This window comes from Ascaphus truei, chromosome 5 (assembly GCF_040206685.1).
Source record: "Ascaphus truei isolate aAscTru1 chromosome 5, aAscTru1.hap1, whole genome shotgun sequence".
In the NCBI taxonomy this organism is placed as follows: Eukaryota; Metazoa; Chordata; class Amphibia; order Anura; family Ascaphidae; genus Ascaphus; species Ascaphus truei.
The window spans coordinates 294567078-294591634 of NC_134487.1; the positions used below are offsets into that span (position 1 = coordinate 294567078).

The 24557-nt window shown below is 42.6% G+C and overlaps 1 protein-coding gene across 2 annotated transcripts in view; it reads left to right on the forward strand.

The window, feature by feature from the left end:
* The window catches only part of KIAA0930 (KIAA0930 ortholog), a 62141-nt gene extending 51376 nt beyond the window's left edge, over nt 1–10765 (forward strand). The window contains exons 3-9 of one of the 2 annotated variants that reach the window (XM_075602753.1): nt 1544–1621; nt 3566–3667; nt 3880–4020; nt 5050–5244; nt 5890–6052; nt 7882–8037; nt 10130–10765. In XM_075602753.1, coding sequence (XP_075458868.1) covers nt 1544–1621; nt 3566–3667; nt 3880–4020; nt 5050–5244; nt 5890–6052; nt 7882–8037; nt 10130–10170 — 876 coding nt within the window. In that variant the 3' untranslated portion in view covers nt 10171–10765. The remainder of the gene's footprint in view (nt 1–1543; nt 1622–3565; nt 3668–3879; nt 4021–5049; nt 5245–5889; nt 6053–7881; nt 8038–10129) is intronic. The other variant, XM_075602752.1, reaches the window with a different exon arrangement.
* The last annotated feature ends 13792 nt before the right edge of the window (nt 10766–24557 follow it).

Genomic DNA, 24557 nt, shown 5'->3' on the forward strand with positions numbered 1-24557 from the left:
AATACGGGTAGAGACGAGCTTTCATTCACCTGTAAATGTATGTATGTATGTATGTATGTTGCCATACAAACATGTCTTATAGCACGGTCCGGGGATCCAATGCGGCGCACAGTTGAGTAGAAGAGACGGGGGCTAGACACCAGCAAGAGTATACTATCCCGAAACGCGTCAGAGTACCTATTTTTTTTTTTTTTACCCCTCACTCACCATGGAATAAAAGCTTTTTAACAGATCTTGCTGGTGTCTAGCCCCCGTCTCTTCTACTCAGCTGTGCTCCGCATTGGATCCACGGACCGTTCTCTTTGATCAATACTGGCGTGAGGCACGCACCCGGATGAGCTGCACTCTATGTGAGTACTCCCACTCTTACATTGATTAGTGTTTGACCATTCATATATGTGCTAACTCCAGGATGTTTGTTCCAGTGTTATTGTAGACAGACCATGATTAATTTTCAGAGGTCTGTCTTTATCACAGGGACTGTCATATCTTCCGCACAGGAGATGTGTGCACTGGTCTAATGAGTCTCACTCAGCCTTAATCAGAGCTCTACTCCACCTCTAATGATTATACTTGTCTGGATTTTATATACCATTGTTCAATAATCTTCTGAGCCGCGTACAATGGAATTTATTCCCGTTTTTTTTCTCTGTCCAAACATGTCTTGTGATTTATTTTGTTGGTCTTTCAATTGTAAAACTTTTTGAGCTTGTGTTTTTTTTTTAAATTTTTTTATTAAGAAATTAGCTTTATGGGGATAGAAATAAATGGACGTACTTTTCACCACGGAAAATTATTTTGAGTAAATATTAATATAATATGATTTCTATAGGGAAATGTACAGAGTTTTTTTTTTTGTTTGTTTTTTTTTTATTCAATAACTTATTTTGTCTCTTTCCAATTTTTTTTTTTTTGTGGGAGGTGTCCGGTTTAACACCATCAGAGCTGGAGAAGTTAACACATTGGGCCATATTTCCCATGCCCCATAAAACGCTACTTTGGCTCTCTAAGATGCTTTATAACCAATTTTAGCGAGTGGGCTGGAAGGTGTTTAGCGCTGGTTGATCTATACAAAGAATGGGCGCCTTTCACTGGTGTTTGGCTCTTAATATTGTGTTTTGTGTATTTGCCGCAACTCTTATTTTTGTACAGAGGGAAAAACCAAGTCAGAAAATGATTTTGCCATTTTATTTAAACATTTTTTCAAAGTCACATATTTGTGCAACAGTTTGTGGGCTTTTTGTGCACAAACCCTAGTTAAAAAAACAAAAATACTATTTTTTTTGGGGGGGTGTGGGGGTGTGATTCGCTCAGATTTGAAAATGTTGTTCCGGGTTTAATTTGGACATCCAAAGTTCTAGGTTCAGTTTGCGATCCCACGGACATGCCCATCCCTCGTATATATGGCTCCTCGTCGTCGTCTTGCTCTGCAATGTGTGGTGCAGGCCTCTGTAAGAAGATACAGGGTGACTAATGTTTCTGGGTACGGGGTATTCCCGGGCAGGGCCCTTTCATAGACTCTTCCTCTGGCCCCATTCTGCAGTTGGATTACATGGTGACCTGCGCGGTGTGCACACGATCAGATGCCGGCGACATCCACATCCATAAAAAGAAGTCCCAGGTAAGTGAGGGGTCGCCTGGCCTTCCAGTCTATGCACCGAGAGGCAGAGAGACTCCGCAGTGTGTCCACATCTCTCCGCACCCCAATGTTCCACTTCCAGGGTGTCCGACCTTACACACCGACAGTACAATCAAGGCTCCGGCTCCAAAACCGATGCTTTATATATTTACTTTCCCCCTATATAAGCACACACTTTTGTAGGGCCGGCCTGTCTATTAGGCTGGCGCATTAATATTTTTTTCCTTTAAAAATTTTTTTTTATTATTATATTTATTTATTTTTGTCCAATGTTTTGGCGCCCTGTTTTTATTTTGTCACACTGGGGTGTAGTCGCAGCCCCGATAGCTCCGCCACTGTTTATTTTATTTTTGTGGCGCAAATTTTAAGTTTCGCCTAGGGCGCATGAATTGAATCCCTTGCGCCGGGGAGATCACACACTCAAAAATTCCAGTGACGGTGCCCACCCGTCATAGAATCGCCGAATATGATGGCCGATCAGAACCACTTGGTCCACCTTGCCGGCCCATTTAATATCTGCTGTAGAAACTCAGACCCTATTTAATCCTCCATACTAAGGATGGCCTTTTATCTATCACAATCCATTTTGTAATTCCCTTCCTGTTTTAGTTTGTTGGAGTTTCAGAGAAGTAAGAAATGGCAAAACAAGTGCGTGCAGAACAATGCAGGGTTATCTGCGCTGATGCAGAACAATGCAGGGTAATCTGCGCTAATGCAGGGTAATCTGCGCTGATGCAGAACAATGCAGGGTAATCTGCGCTGATGCAGAACAATGCAGGGTAATCTGCGCTGATGCAGAACAATGCAGGGTAATCTGCGCTGATGCAGAACAATGCAGGGTAATCTGCGCTGATGCAGAACAATGCAGGGTAATCTGCGCTGATGCAGAACAATGCAGGGTAATCTGCGCTGATGCAGAACAATGCAGGGTAATCTGCGCTGATGCAGAACAATGCAGGGTAATCTGCGCTGATGCAGAACAATGCAGGGTAATCTGCGCTGATGCAGAACAATGCAGGGTAATCTGCGCTGATGCAGAACAATGCAGGGTAATCTGCGCTGATGCAGAACAATGCAGGGTAATCTGCGCTGATGCAGAACAATGCAGGGTAATCTGCGCTGATGCAGTACAATGCAGGGTAATCTGCGCTGATGCAGAACAATGCAGGGTAATCTGCGCTGATGCAGAACAATGCAGGGTAATCTGCGCTGATGCAGAACAATGCAGGGTAATCTGCGCTGATGCAGAACAATGCAGGGTAATCTGCGCTGATGCAGAACAATGCAGGGTAATCTGCGCTGATGCAGAACAATGCAGGGTAATCTGCGCTGATGCAGAACAATGCAGGGTAATCTGCGCTGATGCAGAACAATGCAGGGTAATCTGCGCTGATGCAGAACAATGCAGGGTAATCTGCGCTGATGCAGAACAATGCAGGGTAATCTGCGCTGATGCAGAACAATGCAGGGTAATCTGCGCTGATGCAGAACAATGCAGGGTAATCTGCGCTGATGCAGAACAATGCAGGGTAATCTGCGCTGATGCAGAACAATGCAGGGTAATCTGTGCTGATGCAGTACAATGCAGGGTAATCTGCGCTGATGCAGAACTCTTCCCCAACAGAGAGCCTTGAAGAAGTGATCATAGGGAGATTTCTGGGTTACTTGTTCCAACGGGCATTGCAGTGGGTTGAATAGATGGGAATAATGGTCTATGCCAAGGGTGGCAAACGCCAGTTCTCAAGAGCCACCAACAGGTCGGGTTTCAAGGATATCCCTGCTTCAGCACAGGTGGCTTCGTCAACGACTGAGCGTGCCACTTGTGCTCAAGCAGGGATATCCTTGAAACCTAACCTGTTGGTGGCCCTTGAGGACTGGAGATGGCCACCCCTGGTCTATTCAGTATCTGTATACTTCTGTTTCTAGCAAGTGTTCGCCTCACCGAGCAAACATCCAATGGACAGCAAGGGAGAAGAATCCAAGATCAGCTACCCGAATATTTTCTTCATGATTGATAACTTTGAAGAGGTGAGTAACGACTTCACATTGATCCCAATAAACATTTTACATTGGCAGGTGCTGTAGTATTTAATATTTTTAATAAATGAAGCCTATGAACGAGAGCATCACAGGTTAACATAAACCCTTAACTGGAGATCACTGTGCTATCTTGCCTATTCATGTCTTTATCCTGTATCTCACCACCGTGACCTGTGATGTTGGTTTGTTTTGGGTTCCAGGTGTTTAGCGACATGACCGTAGGGGAAGGTGAAATGGTTTGCGTTGAGCTTTTGGCTAGTGACAAAACAAATACCTTCCAAGGAGTCATCTTCCAGGGGTCCATCCGCTACGAGGCGCTCAAGAAAGTGTACGACAACCGGGTAGGTAAAGAGCGTGCAGCGGGATGACCGTGGGCTGCTGTTATTGGACATGGTCAGGCCTGTCCTAGTGTCTGCATATGACGGGATCGTTATCGGCAGTAACATTGTGTGGAAACCGCACGGTCTTCATGGAACGAAGACGAGGTCTAAATGTATAAAGAAAATCATTTTGTGATCCCAAAAACTCACAGTATGGGTATCGCCCCCCAATCTGGAGTTAATTGCCATTGATTTTAGGAACACAAACACTTAGTGAAGAAATGCTACTGTCCAGTTTTTTTCATTGGCGTTCTCCATGTGGTGAGAATCCTCTGGCACTCCTTGTCAGTTTTGGAAAATAATGTTTCCAGCACAATATACAGCGTAGACCAATTTCATGCTTGGTTGGTTCCTGTTCGTGGTAGCATTCATGCTGCTTTTCAGTGCACTGCTGTGTAGAGAAGGGAATATTATTCACCAAAGTTCGAATCCGCTGCAAAAACGGCGTTTATTCACAGGTGCAAATATTCAATTTTTAGGGAATATTAGATTTAGAAAATAACTAAATACGGTTTAGTGTCTCAGCAGCATGAGACCTTACGGCCTTTTTATGATGCTCCCCTGTTAGCCCAGCGTGATCTGACTTTAAAGAAAAACTGTAAGCAAATCGGAGCCTACAATTTCTTACTGTATGGGAAAAGGATGCACTATTGTAAAGAAAAGATGTAATATTATAAGTAAAATCCCTGCACTTGCTGAAAGAGGTATAAAACATGCCTATTGTTAAAATAAATAAATTGGAATAGGCTTAATGACAAGATTCATTAAAGTAATTTGTGTTTAAGATAATTCGCATAATAATACACGTATAAACATGACTAGAAGAATTAAGAGCGAGACTAATTAATTAACTCTCGGGGGTCTCCATTTATTGACCAGTCAATGTTCAGTGGGCTCAAGTGACTCTTCGAGCGCCTATAATATAAAGAAAAAGGTTTGATTTAAACGTTTTGGAATAAACCTTCCCACTTTTCACACATGTACACACAGGTCAGCGTGGCAGCAAAAATGGCTCAGAAGATGTCGTTTGGCCTCTACAAGTATAATACCATGGAGTTTGTGCGCATGAAGGGACCTCAGGGTAAGGGCCACGCGGAAATGGCAGTGAGCAGGGTCTCCACCGGTGACACTTCTCCATATGGCACAGAAGAGGACTCCAACCCCGGGTCCCCAGTGCATGAGCGGGTAAGCACTGGATGCTAAAGATGGGGAGTGGGGCGTTTTGGGGTTTTTAAAGGTGAAGTCCCACATAGCAATGGGGGCTATTGCTTTTTTAAGAATATGATTAACACCCTAATTCTGTATGCTCTAGTTCAGGGGTGTGCCAACTGGGGGGGGAGCAAGATTTTCCAGGGGGGGGCGCGGCGGTTGCCGAGGCCATGCGCTCTTCCCCCAAGCCAATTAAATTAAATGCCGGGGGGATCGCGTGAGGCCTCTGCAACTTTCCTTACCTTGTCTTCGGCAACGCGGCGGAAAATGACGCTGCGGGGTCACGTGACCCCGCAGCATCATTTGACGCCGACAACCAGGTAAGGAAAGGGGCCATGAGCAGGGGGGAAAAACAGGCAGCGGGCGCAGACCGAAGTTTGCGCACCCTGAAAAGTTTGAGCACCCCTGCTCTTGTTCTCTGCTTTTATTTCATCTTGCTTTATATGACCAACACAGAATGGTGGTCCAACACGCCAACGATTGCTTTTAGTTGGGAGCCCAGTTTAAAACCGTTGCTAACCAGGGATTTAGGCCAACACGGCGGTGAGGCGGTAATCTTCGTAGCACAGGCTTTTTCATTGAGACGAATAGCCGTGATGCTATATTTTTGTCCCGCCGCAGGTGACATCCTTCAGTACTCCTCCAACGCCGGAACGCAACAACCGCCCATCTTTCTTCTCCCCGTCGCTAAAGAGGAAGGTGCCAAGGAACCGTAACGCCGAAATGAAGAAGTCTCACTCGGCCAATGACAGCGAGGAGTTCTTCAGGGACAGTGACGGCGGAGGTACAGGGAAACCGGCGGCATCCTACATGGGCAACTTCAGGGTAGCGCCAGTGGAGGGCAACTGGTGAAACGGGGGCCACAGCCGTTACCGCTATAACAAGGTCCCTGGCACTTACATGTTTTTGCTCCCAGATGGGGCGCAATCTGCAGAAGGTGGTGGCTGGGCACTGAGAGTAGGTGACCTGTAGGCCGCGGCTGAGGACTCGGCATTGAAGGGAAAATTGAACAGCGAAACGTTTCGGCAGAAAACCGCTGCCCGTTTCCAAGGCTTTCTTCTCCAGCTGCCCGCCTTTGTCAGGATCATTCTGGTATCCCCAGACTTTGGTTACTAACCGGTATTATCAATGTGATGGGGCATACGACCCATGAGATGGGTGTAACCTGGCAGGTTACGATACTTCTCTGCTCCAGTAGCTTCCCCCAAAAAAAATCTGAAGGACGAAGCATAAAAACAGAAGCCTTTTCCAGAACGGTGATTTCGTTGTGCTCCGGGTGTTCTAGATGGGCCCTTGCGTTTTAAACTGAATTCCTTGTCCGGGTACACTGCCGTCGTAGCGGATCATTATAATGGAGACATGCTGGGCCCCCCGCAGGTGCAAAACGCGGAGGCGGCTTTATCTGGTCCAGTACCAGCCTTTTGTTATTATGTTGTCTCCTGTGTCCCCGCCATATAATGCTAATGTGCTCATCTGCAAGGGCTGTGATTACCGTTGGCTTCATTCGCCTCTGGTGATTTCAAACTCCAGTCCTCAAGACCCTCCCCCCACCCCCCCCCCCCCCAACAGGTCAGGTTTTCAGGATTTCCCTGCTTCAGCACAGGTGGTTCAGAGGCTCTGTCTTTGACTGAGCCACCTGTGCTGAAGCTGGGACATCCTGAATACCTGACCTGTTGGGGGGGTGGGGGGGGGTTTGGACCGGAGTTGAGAACCTCTGAGCTAGTCTGTGCCCAGATTTGTGACTATTGGCCTGGAAATTAGAGAGGGGGGGAGGGGGTATTTAACTCTTGGTCTTTCCCAAACTCCTCACTTGTTATATAAGCCGCACGTTGTGTATTTGTGCAGGAATCCTGGCTTGGTCTTTTTTTTCACAAGTTGCTGCCGCTTTTGGCGCTGAATATGTTAGGCCTGTTCGTGTTGCCAATGGCAACACTTTTTTGAAGAGGTCAGTTTAAGCTCCTGTGAATACAAATGTTCGTGGGTTTTTTTTTTTAACATCTTCTAGACCTGCGGTTGCCAACAGGTCAGGTTTGCTGGCTATTCATGCAGTCAAAGATTGAGCCGCCTGTGCTGAAGCAGTGATATCCTGAAAACCTGACCTGTTCGTAGCTCTTGAGGACTGGAGTTGGCTGCCCCGCTCTTGAGACTTTTTGCCCTTACTATGAATCTTCTTTCAGAAAACCCGGAGTAAGAGATGGACATACAGGGTACTGGGTGATCTGAATTGTGTACAGGAGTCATGCTTGTAGGGATCCATGTAAAATGACACTGTGCTCATTTGCATGACATTACCCAGAATCCTTTGCTGCAGTGGAAGCACTGTGTGCTGGGTGATGATGGGGAAAGGCAGGGCTGCAGACCTGTCTAAGACATGAGAATGTGCTCACAAGTGATATTTTTATTTTAGAAAGCATGATGCCCTAAAACATTATTTAGGGGCTTGCATCGTGATGCACCCTTACCTCTCCCCCAGTGTGTAGTACTAGGGCAGAGCTACGCTAGTCTTATGAAATGTGTCAATACTAATAACTGGGGATACTTATAACACAACCAGGAGGTCCCCCCCACCCCCTCTGCTCCTTGTATTGTAACCGCTTTCTAATGTATCCACAGATATGCATAATGCCACAAATCTGAGATCTCGCTCCTTATCTGGAACGGGGAGGTCTTTAGTGGGATCGTGGCTGAAGCTGAACAGAACGGATGAAAGCTTCCTGCTCTATGCACATCTCACCTACGTCACATTGCCACTGCATCGTATATTGTCAGGTAAAGTGTGTGTGTGTGTGCGTGTGTGTGTGTGTGTGTGTGTGTGTGCACCAACAGTGGCGCTACAAATTCAACACATTGCAATACCACCACGTAGCCTCTGGATATTTTATATTTGGTCCTTTTTAGCAGCTGTCAAATCACATTTTGTTTTCAAGTTTCATTATAATGACAAATCCGACCTGTTTAACAACTATTTGAAAAAATAATAGATGCAAGACTATATTGAGGGATGTAAACTAGTGAGTATACTTGATGCATCTTGTTTTCCAGTAGACATATGTAAGCTTATTTTAAATCTGCTGTTTGTATTTGATATGCCTGTGTTATAAAGAAATCTAGAGACAACTGAAAAAAAACCCAAAAAGGAGACATTCACCTTAACTCCAACCTAAGAACTTTTAGCACTGGTATTTTGATACATGCGAACAACTCGTGTGGCACTTCATACTAACTAAGGTTTAATTAGCTAAACAAATACTGTATTACTATAAATTCACTGCATTTCCATGCGTTACATGGGAATACCACACTCCAAAGCTCCAATGTTGCAACTCCAATGTTGCAACTGCAGATTTCAAACTCATTTCACAAGTTGAAAATAAATAATAATAAAAAAAAAAATGTATGTGTGTGTATATATATATATATATATATATATATATATATATATATATATATATATATATATATATATATATATATATATATATATATATATATATATATATATATATATATATATATATATATATATATATATATATATATATATATATATATATTCCTGTAAAGGCTAATATTCCTATGTTAAAATACATCAATAACCTGTAGCGTGTAGGGGGATCAGCAGAGGATCTGAGCTTGTCAAACAGGGGAAGTAATAAAGAACCAAAATCTGATATATACCATTGCAGTATGGGTAACTTTCCCTATCGCTCTGTATCGGCGTTCTATGTCCGTGTGTGCTGAGACTGGGTAAGAAGCGGTGATAATGGATACACATTCCGAATTCTTCTTTTAACGAAAAGCACCTTTTGTGCACCCCGTTTTCACCTTTCAATGGAAAGTATAATGCACCCATTGAATTATTAGATGGCGAAACGTGTCTTTCCTGCCGTGGAAGGAAGCCATTTCTTTTCTGCCCCCAAAACATACTTATTCCACAAATCGTTTATAGAAATAATGGTAGGAATCACTAGATGGAACAGAAATAGGTTTATTGAAAGGGGTGACCTTGAAAAGGAGATGTGAGAACCTACAGAAGCGCTTTGCTGCAGGTTAAATGTGCAAAATATTTTATTAGACCCTTGGCGCAGAAATTTCTTCTACAATGGCCCAAAAAGCAGTTTATTTTAATTTTTTTACAAGTACGGTGGAATTTACATTTGCCCATGGTTTCACAAACTTGTGTATCAAATCTAACTTCTTTACCGAATCAAAAGAGATTATGCTTGCCAAGCGCAAAAACAAGGCAGCCTTGGAACACATTGGACTATGGTCAATAGCCCAAAGTGTTCCAAGAGGGGAGTCGGAAGTAGTCCAAATCGCCTGCAGTCACGTTGGTCAATGATTCGATCCTAGGTCACTGACCACTCTGTGGAGCGGTCATTTAAAGAAATAAGCTGATTAAACTTTAAAACAAAATGCGTATAGGTATCAGATTTGGGTAAAATAGGTATGAATTACCCAGCTGAGACCCCTTAGACATGTCACTGGTTCATGAAGGAGACACAGAAGCACACCTGTGTCTCTTTCATTATCTTCTGACGTCGGAGTCTTCTTACGGAAGTTAGCAGTGGAGGAGGGGCGCCTCCACATCACAGCAGCAGCAAGACGGGTGTGTGGATCTACTACAAGATTTCTTCTAGGAAGCATGAGCGCGGATTGACTTTCCTGCCTATGTCACTGGTTCACTTTGGACCTAGGAGGGATTGTCCATTTTTAAGATCAAGCAGATGAGATTTGTTCTTTTGTATTTCATTTTGCGCAGCAAATTGCCCAGTTTTAGTAGTGTGCCGCTTGCGCGTCACGATATTGTTGCTGATCCTCTGCCGCCTCCCTTTTTCTTGTTTTTCTTTTTATTTTGTAGATATTTTGGAAGTACGACAGAAGCCAATCCTGATGTCATAGCAGAGAGCTGGCACTGCCTTGGGAAAGCTGGAACCTTACTGCCAAAGTGCCTACAAGACTTGCAGGGGGTTTCATTTGACAACACTACCACCTAGTGTCAAGGAGCATACAGTACATGCACAGAACAAAAAACATAGGAAGACTTGAGCCCATTTGGTGTTGCAGGGGTTGACATCGCAGCCCCTGCAGCACCAAAGGAGTTTAAAAAATATATACCAGCCAATCAGAAGTGCCTCTTTTTACCCTTCCTCCGGTGTATGCGTATCTCCTGATAGTGTTCTGGAAGGGAACTTTGTAACAAAAAAAAGGGTCTGTGTTTTAAAAGGGGTGAAAAAAAAATGCTTTGCGAACAATTTGTTATATTTACTTGATGACAAACTTAGAACGAACAAAGCGTGCAGACTCCTCGCGTTGGCTAGAGATGTCCGTCGTGTATTCGTTAATTTCATTTCATGAACCAACTCTGTGCGGCGATCTCATGGTACGGTTTCGTGGATAAGCTCTTCCTTGTATGAAGATGAGCACGGGTACAAATAATGTCGAGCAGAACAATATATATATATATATTCTATATATATTCATATTATATATATATATATATATTAATATTAATATTAATATATATATATTAATATTAATATATATTAATATTTATAGAATATATGTATGTATATATATATATATATATATATATATATATATATATATATATATATATATATATATATATATATATATATATATATATATATATATATATATATATATATATATATATATATATATATATATATTATTATTATTCTATTGGTTAAACAAAAAATGGCGATTGCAGCAAAGTGTTTGAGGTTTTCTTATTTATTTATTTTTTGCCACTTTCAGTGTTTTCTGAGGTTATTGGTTGCCGTAAGTCTGAAACAAGAGGATGCGGAAAGCTTATAACATATATCATTTTGTTGACAAACAGTTATATAGGATTGTAATGCTATCACCTGGAATCAAAACTGTGAATATGCTTTTCAGTTTTTGTATAAGAATATTTAGGAGGTATACTTTTTAACCCTTTGCTGCCAGAGGAGCCAGCACTACCATTTAAATTAAATTGAATACATTTACAATACTCATAGAGCAAATCTATTGCAATACAAGGCAGAAAAATGTAATTTAGGTAGAAAAGCTTTATGGGCTTAGATGAGCGGTTCCAAACCTTTTTTACACACTGCACCCCTTGCTAGAAAATATTTGTTCTGCAAACCCCTAATAAATCTTATTCCCTACTCATCAGACTATCACTAACAAAACTGTGTGACCGGTCCCTGGCAGTACAGTGTCCTGAGCTCGTGGTAGGGGTTAAGTAAGATGACCATACTTTCAAACCGGGATGAAATAAAAAAAAACTAGTCATGTCTTACTCACTCTCCCCACTCACTCTCCCCACTCACTCTCCCCACTCACTCTCCCCACTCACTCTCCCCACACCTTCAACTCTCCTCCCCCACCCCTGAGAAACACACACCTCCCCCTCCTTCCTGACCATGTAAAACGCACCGCCTGCACGGATGATGAGCACTGGAGGTAGAAAGTTCACATGTTTTGGAGGTTTCAAGAGCTAAAGAGCTTACAAATGTATTTTACACACTACCTACTAAAAACGAAGAAGCTGCAATTAAAAGCATCAGTAATGTATCCACTTTCCTCCAGCTGTCAAAAATGATGTTGGTGATTATTAAGAATGTCCAATTTGCTTGCAATATGTGTTTTTTGTTTTTTTTTTTATAAATGTCCATTTGTTTTTCTTAAGGCACTGTAAAGTCTTCGTTTGAGATTTACCATTTAATATATAAAACAAATAAATATAAAAAAAATTCCACTTGGAGTTGACACAAAAACATATTATTATTTATTTATTTTTGGTTGGGCCATTCATTAATTACATCTGACTCTCACAGACCTCACCCATCAGCCCCGAACACCCTCGGATTCTACTATTTATCAGATAGTGGATGTTCCCCACCCAAATAAAGAATAGCGACGATCTGGTTACATTTGAGCCAGATCTGGTTTAAGAAGGCGTTTGTGCTCGCCGTCCACGCATGTGCTAGCTGCGCTGGGACATTTTGATCGGCAGTTTTTCCCAACTGGTACAAATTTAGCAGTTTTAACTCTCCTTTCGGGACACTGGGGCAGGAGCTCTACAAGCGATACTGTCCCGGTCAAACCGATGTCTGGTTACATTATTAATAAGGCCCCAAACTGCACCTCAGTGTGTGTAGACAGCATAGGGGGGGGGGGGGGTATAGCTGTCACTCACTGCAGGAGCTTCCAAAGTCACGCCCAACAATGCCTTGCCGCCGTGGATGCTAAGCATTCTGGGAAGAGACTTTGGAAGTTCCTGCTGGCCTTTTCATTTACAGTATTACAGAACTATTCTCGACAGTTTTCAAAACTGGTGCATTCATCCAAAAATTATACATAGTATTTGGCGCACAAGGTCATTTTAATTTAGAAAGATTTGCACTTCAGGTTTTGGTTTGCACTGGGTTCTGCTTTTATATTTGATTTAATTTCTATACTTGTGTTTATTCTTTTTAACAATTTTTTTTTGTTATTCTGCTGGCTAGGGTAGACTGCTACTCAAAGTACGAGTCCATAAAAGTCAGCTGAAAAAATGTTGCCTACTTCAATTTTAGTAATCTTAATAATGTGATCTGCCAGAACGAATAAAACTTTTATGCTGTCATCTTAACTGACAAAACATGGATATAGAAAGGGGGGGGGGGGGGGGGGGGAAATCACAATGATTAAAAAAAGCTATCTTTAATTTAATGCCCAGAAACACACTTTACATGTGGGCCTGAGACGGAGTTTGTGGATTTCAGACTCGGACCACCAAATTTGGGTGGAGTTGTGGTGGTTTAAACTCCTGTCTTGATCATTTATACACTGTGAGTGTTGGGCAAATAGATTAAGCCCATGGGCTTAATCTTACTCGCCTATCAAATATTGGTAACTATAATGAACAAATAGAAGGGACATTGTGAACAATATTAAACATTCATCATAAAATACTAAGAAATTAGATAAGACTGTGTTTAATAAAACTAAGCAGTAAAGTCTTAACACCACATTGCTTGTCCATTATATTTATTATGCAGATGGATACGTTTAGGGGAAAAAAATGCTTATTACAGATCATTTCAGTCATTCTGTTGATTTTGGTAATTGGTCTGATTTTTAGGCATGCAATCCATTATAGTACTAGTACCCTTACCCATGACTGCAGACTCTCAAAATATGGATATTAAAATGATTTCTATTCAGAGGCCACATTGCTGTGATACAAACCTACCTACTGCATATCACGGTCTAACCTCTACAGCAGGCGTAGCCAACTCCAGTCCTCAAGGTCCATTAACAGGTCATGTTTTCAGGATATCCCTGCTTCAGCACAGGTGGCTCAGTCTGGAGCCACCTGTGCTGAATCAGGGATATCCCTAATTCCTAACCTGTTGGTGGCCCTTGAGAAGTGGAGTTGGCTACGCCTGCTCTACAGAACATAGGTTTGTTACTCATTGTTAACCCTTTAACAATAGAAATAGACAACGTTTTGTGAAATGATAAAAATATTTTTTTATATATACTAAATGGGTTTTTGTTGTGTAGAAGTGCAACTTACTTTATATTTGGGGAGACGTTTAACTGATAATAGCAGCTGCTGATACTTTGCGCGCTGACGCTCTTTGAATTGCTACATAGTTTTATAGAGATAAACGTACAGCTGCAGTTACACTTGGCGACTAACCCCTCCCCCCTTCACTGCCCGTAAACGCACCGCAGAGGAATGTGCCGCGAGTGGTTCTGGAAATGAAGGGGTTGCGTATAGATTCCTGGATCATTGCATGAGCCTGAAGAAGTCCCACCTCTACTCGGCCTGTTTACATCTTGGAGACTTTGGCTGCGTCATCTATTTCCAGAGCAGAAGTAACTTGAGACCAAATTCTGTTTGTGGTTCTGTTTGTGGCCGCTTGACCAAGTGTCCCAGTTAGAACTTGGCTTGGATCATCCTGTTTTCAGACGGTCCCAGGCATAACACTTGCCAACTTATTTCAAATTTACAGAGTTAAGTCAACCGTGCGGAAATAAGAACTATTTTTAGGGGCTTATTCTATGTCAGGTTTTTTCCCCCTGATATTCCCCATTATTTCACCAGGGCATTTTGTCCGAAGCCGTCCTGATCGACCGCTTTACTGGATATAGGATAAGCCCCCTAGTAAGGGGGAGGCTTTCAGCGGCTAACTGCTGCCTTCGGTGGTATAGATCGGGTCATATTTACAAAGTCGTGCTGTGCCGCAAGACCTTTATGTCCCATTCGCTTGGGTGGAAGGTATCTTATGGAATAACACCACTTGTTACATATGTGCCATTATATACTGGTCAGTATCAAAGATACACCCATAATAACGATGTTAAATTCTAAGAATCCAAAGATGGCAGGCCCGCTCCATTACAAATGGTAGTTGATGCTCTAGCAGGAAAGCGAGAATCCCAGCAGAAATTGCTCCGTACACTTCAAGTGCCACATGATACTGTTCTCCAATGGTTAAATAGTCATTTTAAAGTCTTTTTAATGATGCAGACATAATGCACAACGTTTCGGGGGAAATCCCTTCTTCAGGTGGAAATACGTACGTGTTAGACCTGAAGGAGGGATTTCCCCGAAACATGCTTTGCATGCATCATTAAAAAAAAAACTTAAAGTCTAGAATTGACACTTGTCACTGAGTTTTTGAGTGCTACAGGGTCCTGTTCTCTAATGTTGACTTCTACAGGTACATTGCAATTACTGATCTTATGGGGTCAGTGGTAGTTTATAGCACGTTCAGAATAAGCCGTCACTCCAGTGTAATGACGTTCATTTATTCTGTCCACCTTTTGGTCCTGACCATGAAGTTTCGTCGTCTTGATGAAGGTCGATGTCAGGATGGACGCTTTAGTGGAATAAATGAAGTTTAATGATGTCTTCATTTCACTGGTGGGGTATACTGCCACACGACCATCCGTGACCAGATTCCGCGTGCTGTCCTGTTTAACCGCCTGCATGCCGGAGTGGCCTATGACGCACTGCACGTCAAGGTGTCGCAGGCCTGTTTTGGCAGGGAAGCGTAAAGCAGGAATGGCCAACTCTAGTCCTCAAAGGCCACCAACAGGTTTGGTTTTCAGGATATCCCTGCTTCAGCACAGGTGACCAAGTCGAATACTGAGCCACTGATTGAACCACCTGTGCTGAAGCAGGGATATGCTGAAGACCTGAGTGGTGGCCCTTGAGGACTAGAGTTGGCCATCCCTGCTTTACGCTTCCCTGCCAAAACAGTCAGCCACCCCTGGTGTATACACATTTTGCTGCTAATTGTATTTTGTTCCTCCTGGTCACAAAATGATTTCTTAATTTTCAGAGACTGTAAATAAAATAGATGCTACTGTGAGTTTCCAGAGAACTTCTCTGCAAAGATTATAAAGTCGCGGTGATCAAGGCTCCGTTTTCTTTCCTTGGATATGAGCCTAGAACTGGTATTTATACCCTGAGGGCCATATTTACACAGCAGTGAGCCCCTTATCACCAGGTGATTGGACTCGATGGTCTCTTACAACTTGGTCAATATGGAGCCTGATGATTTTTGCTCATGCAGAAGAACTATAAAACCATAAAGATATATTTTAGAAAATCTGTCCAATATGCTTTGTGCTTAAAGTGCAGAACTGATGTAAGGTTTACAGAGCTCTGAGTGGGTTATGGTTCACACAAAGCAAAAAACAAACAGTAGAAGCAACTAAAACCCACAGCACTGAATGTGAGTGACTCCGAGTCTGAAGTATTGCTTATTTCAGTTGCCAAATCATGAGTTCTTGTCTGCCTTCCCATTTTAATATGCAACGCTACAAAGGGGCAACTTCCTCTGCCTATGAACAAACAATGCTCTGGTCTGCTGGTTGTAACACGAGTGCTAGAACAAGGAGGCCTTCAATTGTGGGTAGAAATTATGCTGCTGAGAGGGCTTGAAAATGCATAACAAATCCATGCGTTGCAGGCTGCTCTGACAGCCAGGGGTTAAGCACTGATGTAAGGACGTGGATGTGTTTTCTTAATTCATTGAAAATTAGCGAGTAAAATAAGATTGCTGCTTAAAGAAAACAAAATGTAACTTTGTGCTGATGGCAGACTGAGAAGGTTCAAATTACTCAAGTAGCCTCCAGAAAATGCAAAGTATCGTAAATGGAAGTACCAAATCCAGATAACTGAATTAGCTTTATTTAGAACTCTGTTCATTGAATGTAAGACTTTACTATGACTACTTATTGACTCTGCTGTTCAGGCCAGTTTTCAGGATATCCCTGCTTCTGCACAGGTGGCATAGAGGCTGTCAAAGACTGAGCAACTGATTAAGCCACCTGTGCTGAAGCAGGGATATCCTGAGAACCTGGCCTGTTGGTGGCCCCTGAGTTGGCCATCCCTTGAATAGAATGAGATTTGCATGACTTTGAGGCAATATCTAGCAGACAATGCATTGGGTACCAATTACCAGTCCTACGTGCATTATAAGATGCTGGATGGGCATTTAAACATGTAGTGAATTGCCAAAGGTCAGATTGAAACCAAAGTTACTGGACATTTCACCACCAAAAAGGGACTGAAAATGATGCTTAAAGCACTACTTTTAGAGATTTGTTATGGACCCTCTACACGTGAAACTTGAAGTTCTGTAGTAGCTCTAATTGGATTTTCTCCAGGGCCAAAACAGCAACCTCCTTGGAGGGTTCTGATTCATTTTAATCTAACATGAGAACTATTTTATTGATGAAATGGTGTATGGAGCTTTAAGTTGCACGCGTCTGTTCACGAAGATACTTGGATGGCGGTAGAATGGTCTGTATGCTATAACTTCACATAGTAAAAAATCATCACGGTCTAAAGATTTCACAATCCTTTATTCCCATCACACGTGACACTGTGCTGCGATGCTTCACAGGAAGACAACAGGAACAGCAGCAGCAGCAGCAGCAGCAGCACCACCAAGAATCGCATTGCAATCATTATAATGTTACAGGGCGGGGTGCCTGCTGAATTATGTACCATGCAGGAGAAAGGAAGGGTCGCTCCAATTTGTAGAGTTGATTTGAATGTTTAAATGTGCAGTTCCACTTACTACATTCACTTTTTTTCTGTACACTTCCCTTCACCTGTTTTACATTTTCACCATAATCATTTTAGAAATATTGGACTTTGTATAAAAAAATTTTTTTTAAATGTATAAAAATGAGCTGTCTGTAGAAATGCGCCACTGAGGAGTTTAATGAAAGCTATAGGTATTATTCCTGCAGGAAAACTTGCTATTTTTAAAATTAGTATGCCTAAAAATATACAGTATTTGGAAATCTAAAACTGCTGTAAAATTTGGAGAATGTTACTTGAGTAACAATACTTGTTTAACACCAATAATATTCTGCTGAGTGGGACTGCACTTGTACGTGCATGCAATGTGTAAGTTTCAGACGACATTGTACGAGCTATTCACAGCTACAAAACACTAGAAAAGCACTACTATCGAACTCCGATATGGCTTTGTTTTATTGATCAGCAACTGCACAGCAACCCTTTCTTATACGAGACTTGTGGACATTGATCCCAAAGTTGCAGTGCAAAGTTTTATTACCTGTTGGTTTGGTTCATCTTCATACATTACTAATTGTGGTTTGTAATACATTCAATTTCATTTATTTGTTAAATGTGTATGTTTGTGTGTCTTAAATTGCAGTTTAGGTCATGTTTATACATTAAAAGGATTCTTGGGTGTCAAACTGACAACTTATTAAAATAAACAAATGTGTTTTACGTTGGGAGTATGTAATTTCTTTAAAAAAATGAAATGTAACTGGTTTTGGTCATTCAAAACCAGTTAATTTTAAACTACTAGCAAGAAAGAAAGTTTACTGAACAATAATAACGTGATAGTGCATTTGTTTTTACAGACCAGCATTTAACACTGTTACACCAAATTATTTTATATTACAGGGCATCATTATGTAACAAAACTCTTCACTCGCAAATCCTAAGGCTAAGGCCCCGCTTCCAGAGTCAGCGCGCCCGCACTGCAGACAGGCGGTGCGCTGACATACACAGACCGCGATATGCGGTCTGTAGGGAGCGGGAGCCGGAGCGGCAGGTGGGCAGGAGTGGGAGGTTTGACAGGGAGCGGGGGGCGTGGCTTGAGCGGAGGGACCCGCTACTCCCCCCCCCCACCCCCCCTCACTCCACGGACTCGGGCTGGAACTGCTGATGGTAAGTATTAAACACACACACGCAGGCACTCATACACAGGCAGGCACTCACGCACGCACTCATATACACACACACACACAGGCAGGCACTCACGCACTCATACACAGACAGAGGCAGGCACTCACGCACTCAGGCACACACACACACACACACACAGGCACTCACGCTTTCACTCCACACTCCTCCCCGCTCCCCGAAGCCTCTCCTCCTCCCGAAGCCTCCCCTCCCCATTGGCTCACAGCCACACCACGTGACGCGTCAACGCTAGACATCACCATTTTCTTGTGTCCCCTAGCGACTGACGCGCCACAGCGTGTAGTGCTCTGTGCTACCAGGGGGGACCGGCTCAGCAGGATTCCCCTGCTGGTGGGGAACTCGCGACATGGCCGCCCGCGCCAACAAGCGCAGTGGGACCGAGGCCTAAGTGACCGTGTCAGGCTACATTTCCTAGGCACAGCCAACTTCTTATATCGCAAACAATCAACTGAATGATATACTTCAGTCCTCAAGTTCAAAAGGTCAGGTTCTCAGAATATCCCTTCAGCACAGATGGCTGTCGAAGAATGAGGCACCTGTGCTGAAGGGATATCCTGAAAACCTGACCAGTTTTGGGGGAGGCTTGGACCAGGGAACCCCTGATATACACCACTACCACATTACAGGATGTGAGGCTCTTTGTTTATGGTATACCTTTATCTGGATAACTGGTCTTTCAGATGTTGCCAGTACTTTAGTTAACATTTTCTCAATCATTTAGCAAACAAGCCGTGTGTGTGAAATAGTGAACTGCGATTCTAGACGGAAAGCACAAAAGCAACATGTTCATAAAGTGCAGTGACTCCGCTCAATATCAAGGCTATTATACAAACTACTAATACAAATGTTAACAGCTCCCCCTTTGTTTTTCCAAATAACAAATGTAATCGTACTTAATACAAGCATTTGATACATTCAGAGACTTCACCTGGGAGTGTGCATGCAAGGTCTTCTTTGACCTCCGATTGGTGTGAAGCAGGACCCTGCATTCAGCCATTTTCCTTGGCCAACCAAAGTAGTTGGAGCAAATCAAAATGTAAAGTTTTTGTTTACCATGCTTACCAACTAGCCTTAAAACTAATGTAGCCAAGTACCCCAAGGCTACTAATTCTCTGGCCCCTCCAGCACTGTAAGTCCCAGTAAAGAGCAGGCAGTGTTGGGAGCAAATCCTGCAGGGCCTGGTTATGTCAATTATGTTAATACAGTTCAGGATTAGCCGGGTACTATAGGGCCATGCCTGACAGGAGGCCGGCTTACAAGCCACTTCCCTGGGAAGGAGGGGGTTTCCTTCTAGAGGTTAGAGCAAGTGGTTCTGTGAGTTAGTTCTGTGCTGACCTCTCTGTGTGGAGGAAGCACCAGTAAAGCCTCTCCTGGACATGCGTGGGCTGAGGCCTTGCCCTGTTAAGGGGGTAAGGTGTGCTGAGGGGTGTTTAGGGCCTCAAGCCCTGGGTACTGCCTTCAGGGAAATGGAGTTGTGATGTTGGATGTACCAAATAAAGTTCCAGTTATACTATCCCTGTTTTGATTCTGAGCATTGAGTTGCCTGTGAGAACCATCCTGGCTGCCCCAGGATCCTCATGGGATGGGAGGTGCTGCGCTGACTACGAACAACCAGCCGAAAGCCTGACCTGATGTCTCCCCACAACATTGCAGAGCCCTCAGGCCTTCTGTAACACCAACAGGTATGCACCAGAACACACTAGGTAGCGACATGATCTCCCTTAGGAAGAGGAAATAAAGGCGCTACACTAAAAAATATATTTCCCAACAAATAAGAGACCTCAATATTTGAAGTTGCATGTAACTGCTATTGGTTTATTTTGGATGCGAGTGCATTCGAGAACAATTAAGCAATGTTACATGTTCTGTGACAATTAACGCCTGCTACAGAGCGTGAAAGATTAATAGAGCAAGAGATGTCCGGCTGTATGCAACTCTGCCTACATGACATGGAATGTTAATTACGCTGTGGTTCAGTCAGGCTGCCCAAGTTGGTGTTTTCGATAACCACCTACTCTGCCTCCTCGACAGTGGTCAAGAAGCTGCTTTAATCTGCTAGAAAACGTCAGTCTTGGAAAGTCAACGCATCACAAGGGCAAACACTTTACAAGATACAAAAAATGATTTATTGAATTAATTTTGACCAAGACAAACTATTATGCAACATGTTTCACATGGTTTAATTTGATGGCTGCAATAACATTTTTCATAAGGTTAGATCTTGTTCTAAATGAGAATTTCACATGCCAACACAATTTTAGGTATTGTCTGATTATGATCCAACTGTGTCAATCAAGTTCTATATGATCTACCACAATAATTACATTACAAGTGAATGAACATCACAGACGCACTAAACATAGCAGTGATGCTTTCTGCTACATTTTGCATCTTCATTTCCTGCAAGCAGACATTGCTGATGGAGCATCCCCTGTATTGTTGGAAGGCAATTTTGTAAACCATTTCAAATTGAGTGGTAGTCATATTAACCGTTAAGTAAACAAATAAGGAAGCACTTAAAAGGCAGTTCCACTTTGCTGACAAATAAGCAATGTTATGCATGCATATAACAGGGGTGGTCAACTCCAGGCCGAGGGCCACCAACAGGTCAGGTTAAAGATATCCCTGCTTCAGCACAGGTGGTTCAGTCAAAGACTGAGGACTGGAGTTGGCCACTCCTACATTAGAGCTACATTTTTGTTTTTGAGATGAAGGAAGTGTCTATTCAAGAGGAACTATCAAGTGTGTGTGCACATGTGTAAATTAAGCTTTTTCTCCACTCTTCTATCTGTTCACTAAAGGGCAAACAAAGACGTAGGACTCGTATTTGGCAATAAAATTTTAATTACTAAAATGCAATTCTGAATTTTACATAGGGATTCTTTCATTATACAATCTGCTAGATAAAGAGACAATGGGGATTATTCATGAACCTGCAATAGTGTGATTGGAGTACTATTGCACATTAATTGAAATCAATGGGAGCTTCCATCCATAGTTTCCACCACAGCTCATTGCAGCTTAATAAATAATGGCCAATGTCCAAATTGGCTATGGACATGCAGTGCTTGCGAGAATTTTGTATATTTTGTTACGTTAAAGTTGACAATATATTTTTGTTACTTAAGTGCTTCATTATCTCACATATACGGCTTCCGCTTCCATAGCCGACAAGCACCCTGTGCAATATATTCCAATAATGCACAGGAGAATCTCATTCGAAATAAAAATTGACAAAAATGTGTCCCTACAAAAATGCAAACGTAGTGTAATAGGCAGCAAACGTGCTGAAAATTAAACAGGAATGTAAACAAAATAGGATTCAAAGCATTTTTCCAGATTTAAGCCACAATGCTCACATGCTTTCTAAACAAAACTACACACTTAATTTTTACACAAGGTGTACCCAACAACTGTTGTGGCCTAAACAGGTTACGGCCACTAAAACACCCCTCCCCATCTCATGCTTCAATCCAACTAACACAGATGTAGTTAAATGCACATAACGAGATGTGTACACCAGTGTTTTTCAATGAGTAACCTAGGCACCCTCGAGTTCCCGGGAGTCCACAAAGGGTTCCCTGAAAGTTTCACGTCATTTCAAAATGGAGATCGGATGCATTGTAAATTATTCTGTATTTGGTACAGATGCGCTATTAGAAAGGGTTGGGGTTCAGCAGAATTTCATACGGTTACTTAACCCCCAAAAAGTTGGAAACCACTGGTGGACACAAGATTCTTTAGCAAAATGGACTATCGCCAGAAAATGGCTCTGTAATTGTTTTAAATTGAAAACATTTGAAGTTGCCTCCATGCTGTGACAAATCAAATGTTCGCATGCGTTACATTTTCACATTCAAACACTTTGATATTTGACATCAATCTATATATCAAACTGTTTCAAAATCGATTTCTATGAGATCTACCACAAGAAATCAGTACAGAATTACAAGTGATACCATAGGGTGGAGGGCAGGGCAATTCAATTGCCTTAAGTCCATCTAGTGTCTTTCACAGCTTTAATAGTCAGGGGGCATGAAATCATTGCCACGTTTAATAGTTTCATTTGGTACTGAAAAAACGTCAGTTACATTCTTGACAAACTTCCCCCCCCCCCCCCAAACATTCCCTCCTTATTTGTTCTTAATTTTCGTAGACCTTTAAATGAACAAATATCTAAAAAAAAAAAAGCATACATTTTACATTTGAAACTATTGCGTTACACCTATGGTAAGATGCAGGAATGTAACCAACCAGCAGTTTCAAAAAAAATGCCATAGAGATCTTCAAATGCTTAAGTAATTTCTAATAATGAAAGATAACACTGGACATGGGACCAGAAATTAGGGAACTTATTTTATCTAGGAGTTTCACTAGACTATCAAATACATTATACAGTAATTGCACTGGCAAATCAGGATTTCTCAATTTGAAACTTAGGCTAAGGCCCCGGTCACGGCGCTCTAATGCGCGCCCGCGCTTTTGGCTGCGCGTTCCGGCGATTCCCCGGTCTGCAGCTCACTGCAGGAGCAGAGACCGGGGGGGGGGGGGGGGGGGGCGTGGCGGAGGAGTGACGGGGGCGCGGCCATGACGTCACCCGGCAGGTTCGCCCTCATTGGCTGAACCGCCGGGGGGCGTGCCTAGCCGCTCGACGCGAGTTCCTGCTCTCAATTCTATTGAGAGCAGGAGTAGCTCTCGCGCGAGCGCTGCGGCCCCCCCTCGCAGCGAGCCCGGCGCCATTGCGGGGAGGGCTCTGGTGAGCGCAGCGGACGCCACAGCGGACGCTGCAGCATGCAGCGGGGGCAAGGCCTTAGGCTTCAATTCAATATGCTGTGAAGACGCTTCCCAGCACCAAAGAACAGTTCAGCTCCATTCAATATGGCTGTGATTCAAATCTTCTCCAACATCCACTTCACAGCATAATGAGTATGAGCTTTAAGTGAATGGACCAGTAACATGATTGTATATAGCTGGAATAAAGCGGCCACATTTCTTCACACTTTGTAGTTTGGCCAGACCAAAAAAAAAAAAACGCAACATTTCTAATGCGGTAATATAACTTTACTTATCACAGCTGCATGCAGCAAATACATCTCTCCTAGGTGGGACCAAATTACACAGAAGTGGTAACCATCCATATTAACTACCCCCAATAAAAATCAAACCACTTTGAGTCTACTGCATTTTGCCATAGTAATGATGTAAGGATTTATATTAAAAATGGTCAAGGTGTAAGCAGCCGCTTGTTTTTAGGGGACAAATAACCAAGACCACTCAAATTAACGATGGTTTACAAGCCAATAGTACCGTAAAGAGTCTTCAAAGCTTCCGCATGGCTGAGAACGAACAGCTTTTGCTGATCATCACTGCTGGGACCAACTACACAGAGCATGTCTGCAACTTGTTCAAAACCCAGATATTTAACCATGCTTCAAGTAATTATTTTCCTCCTGCAGATTACAAAGGTAGTGTTGATATGAATTGGAGTGTGGCCAGTTGTAACTATTAAGGACTCAATGTCCTGTAGGAAACTTTAGGGCGTTTAAAGCCCACAGCTGTACTATGTCACATGTCCATTTGTGGGTGTTTGATGTATAAAAGCTGAAGACTGTTTGCTTATTTTATACATATTTAGGAAGATAATTTAAATTGTTACCCACACATCACAAAATGCACTTTAAATTTAAAAATGCTTATTAGAAATAGTAACAAAAACAAACATCCCCAAACTCGTATCGGCGTCTTTTTGGCTCATTGCCAACAATGATATATTTCTAGAACAGAGATGGATAAATTTTAATTTAATGACGTTCAAAGCATGCATACAGTGATTGCTCCAGCACTTTCACCAATGGTAAATGGTAAATGAAAAGATTCAGTGGGGGAGAAAAAAAAAACCACACACTTAAATCCGCACCCATGTTGCCTTGTGTTAAAGCAAATCTACACAACTCGCACCTCTTTGTAATGGACATCATTATAACATTCAGCCTTCAAAAAGCAGTTTCTTTACAGA